General features: G+C 44.6%; 1 protein-coding gene across 1 annotated transcript; it reads right to left on the reverse strand.

Annotated features, from left to right (window-relative positions):
* Nucleotides 1-352: 352 nt before the first annotated feature.
* On the reverse strand, nucleotides 353-1,554 carry SAYSD1 (SAYSVFN motif domain containing 1). Its single transcript, XM_048937048.1, has 2 exons — nucleotides 1,383-1,554; nucleotides 353-1,295 (listed from the first exon to the last, which is right to left on the reverse strand). Exons 1-2 carry the CDS (start codon nucleotides 1,518-1,520, stop codon nucleotides 1,005-1,007), a joined length of 429 nt encoding a protein of 142 aa, XP_048793005.1. The 5' UTR covers nucleotides 1,521-1,554; the 3' UTR covers nucleotides 353-1,004.
* Between the last annotated feature and the right edge of the window lie 5,298 nt (nucleotides 1,555-6,852).

Genomic DNA, 6,852 nt, shown 5'->3' on the forward strand with positions numbered 1-6,852 from the left:
TTTGTACATCTCAGCCAGAGGATGGTGAAAGAAGTGAGAAAATTCTGTGGTTGGCTTTAGGTAACATGTAGAATTTATACAGCAGAGCAGTGGTAGAAGCTGATAGTGTTGCAGAGAGATACTGAAAGACGCTTAGTAGCGTCACAAGGTATTACTTGTGCCCTAACCTATTATTCTTTCCAGTCCAATTAACATTTCCATTTGCTTATCCAACAAAAGATGGAACCTGTGGTAACTACAGTGACAGCTAAAACAGAAAAGACACAATGAAACAGGATTTGAAAGACCAAGGTTGCGACTTTTGTTTTCAACAAAATGGGTGTAAACTCAATTAACTGCTCTTCACTACAGCTTAATATCAGTGGTTTATTTTCATGCAATCATTTATATAATAGAAATACCAATGGATCATTAAAAAGACAAAGTGGCTCATAAAGAAAAGTGCACCTGGCTGCACATGGGATGATGGTGAGAAGCATCACCAGCTGTGTGGTGGTAAAAAAAGACCAAGTGCAGCAACAAGCAAGTACTCTTTCATCTAAGAGCTTCTTGCAGTTCTGCATTTGCTGCTCATCGTCCCTTAGTTATTTTTCCAAAATGATGGTTAAAACCACAAGTGTCACCTGTCAGGAGTAATAACAGATATTTTCACCTTACACTGCAGACAGCAAACGTTGTAACACGGAGCAATCGAGAAACCTGCACCAAAATTTGATGTACTGGATGAAACACGGGCATGATCAGAAGCAGCAGCTGGCTTCAGTTGTACCAATACCGCCTCATGCCTCGTCTTGGGTGTACACAGAGCCGGGCGGGAAAGCAGCGGGGCACTCCCTTACAAGTGCAGTCCAACACCGGCCTCCCGTGGTAAGCAGAAAGTCACCGACAAGCTGATGGCGCTTTGTTACGGCTTTATTCGGGAGCGGCGAGGAAGGAGTCAGGCACGGGCTGCGTAGCGCAGGGCACAGCCGCGCCTCCTCCTCCCCAGCCCGGCCCCAGCTCCGCTACCTCCCGGCGGCGGGCCGGTAATGCAGCTCCCGCTCCAGCTGCTCGGCCGTCAGCGTCCCGGCGATGGCGGTGCAGCCGGGGTTGAACACGGAGTAAGCGCTCAGCTCGCCCTGCCGCCGTTCGGCGGGGCCTCGTGTGCCGGCGTACATCCAGTAGAGGAGGGAGAGGACGAAGTAGGGCAGCCCCAGCTCCAGCTCGGCGAACAGCGCCAGCAGCACGGCCCACAGCAGTACCTTCAGCAGCAGCGGCCGCGCCCACACCGGCGCCGGCGCCCAGCCGGGACGGGCCTGTGGAGGCAGCAGCGAGATGTGCCTTCAGACGTCGGCCCCGCCGCCGCCGCCGCACGGCCCCCACCCGCATCACGCGGCGCTCACCTGCCCGCCACCATCCGGGCTCTCAGCGGGCTCCGGAGCCGCGGCCTTTCCCGGCGGCTCAGCGGGGCGCAGGGGGACGGCGGCTGCCCTGCCGCGAGCTGCCCGAAAACGGGCCAGGCGCCGCTCCACGGCGGACATGGCCGGGCCGCGCCTGCGCGAGGGAGGGGAAAGGGCGGAGCCGCGCCTGTGCCGCCCCGTGGGGCGGGCGGGGCGATGTGTGGCCACATCTACGGGCGGTGGCTACAGGGAAGGGCGCCGCCCTGCGGGCCGGCCGAGGATGGTGGGGGTGGGTGGAGGTAGGAGGTACCTCAGGCTGCGAAACCTGAATTTAGGATGTTGTAGGCCTCAACGTAGAGCGGCACAGACAGACAGCTACTTCTATCTTGCCTTTCCAGAAGGTGGAGCAGCACCCACCCCCTACGAAAACATCTGAAAAGCTTCCTTTCCTTCCTTCCCTCCCTTCCTCCCCTTTCTTGCTTCCTCCCTTCCTCTTTTTCCTCCTCTCCTCTCCCTCTCCTTTTTACCCCATGATTAAACCTTAAGGATGAATGTCAACGCCAAATAGAAAAGGGAAAAAGTAAACCATCGAACAACCAAAGCACACAAAAGGGAAAATTAGATGTAAGCAGCTGTGGTGACTGCAGCATTGTGTTGATGCTTGAACAGCCTAAAGGGCAGCACTGGTCCAGACAAGAAGGGATGACATGGCAGCTGTGTGTGTCAAGCGCTGTATGCAGGCCCCATTCATTTGTTGCTGCTGCTCTCAGGGCTGAGAAGCACTGGGGCTGTCCAGGCCTCTCCTATCTCTCTTCTGGTAGTGGAGAAACATATAGAATCATAGAATCACAAGATTGGAAACGACCTAAAAGATCATCCAGTCCAACCGTCTCCTCATCACCATTGCCACCACTAGTACTAAACCATATCATGCAGCACGTCATCCAGACGCCGCTTGAACACTGCCAGGGACGGCGACTCCACCGCCTCCCTGGGCAGCCATTCCAGTGCCTGACCACTCTCTGAGAGAACAAGTTCTTCCTTATGTCCAACCTAAACCTCCTCTGATACAACTTGCGGCCATTAACCCATGTCCTGCTCATTGACTGGGAGAAGAGGCCAAATCCCTCTTCACCACAACCCTCCCTTCAGGAGGTTGTAGAGTGCAATGAGGTCTCCCCTGAGCCTCCTCTTCTCCAGACTGAACAATCCCAGCTCCCTCAGCCGCTCCTCATAAGACTTGTGCTCCAGACCCCTCACCAGTTTTGTTGCCCTTCTCTGGACACGCTCCAGGACCTCAACATCTTTCCTGTAGTGAGGAGCCCAAAACTGAACACAGTACTCAAGGTGCGGCACAGGCACCTCACAGCCACGCAGCCAGGGCCCCACAGAGGCAGCCCTCAGGCCTTGCTGCGGGCAATGAGGTGACACATCCAGGCCACTCCATCTCATCCTCTCTTTAATCAAGAAATTATACTCAGGAAGAGCCACTCTGTCACACCATCTTTCAGCTGTCACTACAGCTGAGAAACAGAAATTTATTTACAGGAGATGGCCTGTAGCCTCTGGAGTAAAATATTTATCACTCTCTACCAATAATAGTTAGCAATGAGACATCATTTTGTCCTGCAGTGCTGTTTCCAGTCACTTATTGCTTTCTCAGAAGTGACCTTTAGGACTGAATATCTCATGCATGTGTCAGCCAAGAAGTAAATATGAGAAGTCTAATAAAAAACAATTTGGGTGTTCTTAAGTTATCTTAATGTGGAAAAAAATTGTGGTTTTTTTGCCAGCTAAATCATTTTTCAAATGCCTATTTTGTGCTTGGTTACAAAATAACTTTCTTTCAACCTTCAGACTTTGCAAAAAGTGCCACAGTGAATGATATTTTTCTCTTTACTTGTGGAAATTCGATTTTGAAATCACAGTCCAAAATGTTTTAAGATATCCTTCATAGGACATTATTTGATATATTTTTTTCCCCTCTTGCACTACTGTTTATAAAAGCAATACCTCCAAGAAACAATGTGCACTTGCAGTATTTATCCCCTATAGGTGTCCATAGTCAGTCTGATACTTACGGCTGACTTTAATGCCATTCTTTGCCAGCTATATCCAGCGATTCACATGCTGTCAAATTTTATTCAAAATGTACTGGGTCTAATATGTATTTGCTAGCATGCAATCAAATAGCTATTTTATAGCTGGGTTGGGCTATGTATATTGCAATGTGTTAGGAAACACACAAATGAATACCATGAATCAAGCCTGTGAAGTCTGAATGCACTACAGTAACCTCATCTGTAAATGGATGCTACACTGCAGACAAATACCTAAACTAATTTTATATATAAGATCCTGTTTTAAAATGAACAGCTTCATTGAATAGATACTTGGGGGGGAGAGAGGGGGGGGTTCATTCGTTTGCATAACAAACCATCTGGGCAATTTGCTCTTGACTCCAATGCTTACAAGTGTCCTCAACACAATAATCCTTATCTCTGCAGCCTCAGCCAGTGGTTGGAAATGCAGGACAGTGCATTGTGAATTTGAGATTGTTTCTTCAGGACTCTTGAGTATCTTAGTACCTTTTCTCACTATGTATAAGAAAAATAAATTACACATGGTACTATGAGACAAACCTTGCTCCTATGAGCTGAAGCTAAGTAAATGATTGATCTCACAGAATCACAAGGTTGGAAACGACCTGCAAGATCATCCAGTCCAACCACCCTCCCATTCCTACCAGTGCCACAAGCTACTAAACCATCTCTCATAGCTACTAAACCATCTCTCGTAGCTAAATTGTAATGCTGTTGTATGTCGTAATCTAAATTGTCAGATGCTGTTGGTAGTTCTCTACCACTTTGTTCTTGATAACTGAAATTCTAATACTGCCCACCACCTTCTAGGAAGCAGCATTAAGATCATCTCAAAACCTTGCAATTATTTTGGCTTGGCTTTATGCTGCATTCTAACGGTTGTATCTGCCATACAAAGAAGCCCACATGCGTATTTACCTCTGTCAGGAAGACAATTTGTTATTCTTATAAATTTTCACTTCAGCAATTCTGCTTTTTCCTTTATCGCAGCTATCAACTCTTCATTATGTTTTAATATTTATGACACAAAAGAATATTTACCAATGCAGCATTTTCTTCTCAGCCCGTTACCACTGGCTTAAGGGGCCACATTTCAGTAGTTGGGAACTTCCAAATCATTAGCAACCTTGGACATGGCGCACAGTCAGCAGAACAGAAGGAGATGAAGTGGCTGATGAAATAATTGGCAAAATTAGAGAACAACCAAAATAATGTCCAAAGTACAGCTGATCTTTTTTCTTTCTTTCTTTTTTTTTTTTTTTTTCCTAATTGATTTTCAAGCATCTCTTCTTCAGAAAGCAAAATAACTGAAAACTAATCTGGGGAAATATTTTACACAAGAGGTGTTATTAGAAGTCTGTAGCAAAACATCAACACAACTGAGTTAAACTAAATGCTTGATAGCAGCATTGGGATCCCATGGCACCCTGTGCATTTGTCATATCAGCAGCCTACCTTCAGCACATCTCGGCATCAGCAGCCCATTTGTTCAGCTGTACAGGCTCATAGCCCTTGCCTAATGTTTTGAAGTGTTTCTTACTTCCTACAGCTGCAGATATCTCCTTGCGTCAAGTTCGTGCACGCCTGCTTCTTCACATATATCAACAGTAATCATGTCACATTAATTCTCGTGATGGATTAATCTAATTCACTGACAGAAGCTTTCTCCTTCATGCAGTAAGCATCCACACACACACACACTGACTCGCTAAGTGCTATAAATGCAGGCAGAAGGGCAGCCCATTATTAACATAACGACCTAACTTAATTAGTTCAATGGAGCTGAGGGAGCATTAGCTTTAGTTGTTGAGGTCTTAGGGAACATGTATTAAATATATTGGAGTGCACAGATTCATGCTTGTCTAATTTCATACAGAGCTTTCTGCATATCCATTTACTAATCAGTACTAAAGTACAGAGGAGAGATGCTTCCTTTGTAAAAAAAAAAAATAGTTACCAATTTTGCTTCCTAAAATAGCAGCATAAAGGTACTTCACATTTAGATTTAAAGGAAATATTTTGTCTGTCTTTTTATCGAAGCAATTTAGATTCTGAATTGCAGATTTTCACATTTGTGTGATTTCAAGATGTGCACGTTTGTGTATTCAACACTGTATGCTAAAAAGAGCTGAGATATCAGCCCTTGCAATACTGTTTTGAATGCCAAAATGCTCTGTATTTAAACACAGTCAAATGTGAGCTAATCAGAATTATTGTTTCCATCACAGCTATCTGAAATATTCCTTAGGATTTCATGAGAAACTTCCATTTCAGGAAAAAAAAACAGTAAGTTCCCCTTACTATTACAATGTCAGCTGGAGATTGCAGCTATTTAGTGACATAATTAAAACAGGAAAGGGAGATCAACTTCACTTGTTTTATTACATTTAGAAGGTTGCAACCAATGAGAACTCTAGCAAAGACTATCTTGTTATATACACTACTTTGATCTGATTCAGAATTCAAAGCTTTTAAAACTGTTTTCAGATTCAAAAGACCATAATTACACCTTTTGTTGGTTTGTTTGCTTTTATCATATAACAATAAATATAACAGCAAGATTTGAATAAAAACTGAGGAAGGCAAAAAATGTAGTGCATTACCTCCTTACACACATATACATTCTGTCTCCAGAAGTTTTTCTTTAAAAATGCACAGTAAATGTCAGTGGTCACACTGACTACTTTATGTACACAACCTTTTCAGTGAAAACACAATGGGCAGCAGAGTACTGACTGATCTGATTGTCAGAGGAACAGAATGTTTATGCAGCAACCATTTCTCATACCTTCACATCGCTGCCCTGTATGATAGGGCAAGTCATCAACATCCAAATGACTGTAAATCAACATATCTGGTGATATGCATTCCAGTCGGCTGCTTGGAGCCTTAGGCTCATACTGATAGACTTGCCTGTAAGCAATCCAAATACATGTGAGGCAGCACCTGCACCCCAAGGTAAGCCAGGCTAATTGCTAAATGCTGGGGCTAAATGCTTTTTCTTAATTCCCACATATTATTCAGTGCAAGACAAGACAAAACAAAGGAGGGATACATCATAGCAAACCTATTCCTCTGTGGCTTGAAACAGAAATGAGCTTACTTAACAAAAAATCTTTGTAGGTGTATATCTTTACAATATCTACGAGACACAGATCCAAACCATGACTTCTGAAAAAATACCAGATTGTGTGAAAATACCATCATTTGTTGTACCGTCAACAAATTTATTCACTTGTTCAAATTTCTGCTCATTGTCATCCCTTAGCCCCAACATCTGCACTGGATTTTGACAGAGCTCTTAGAAATGTGAGAATCTGAGTTAATTCACTCAACTTTGTAAGTTAAACTTAATGGAGTGTTATTCACAG

Source organism: Lagopus muta, chromosome 2 (assembly GCF_023343835.1).
Source record: "Lagopus muta isolate bLagMut1 chromosome 2, bLagMut1 primary, whole genome shotgun sequence".
Lineage (NCBI taxonomy): Eukaryota > Metazoa > Chordata > Aves > Galliformes > Phasianidae > Lagopus > Lagopus muta.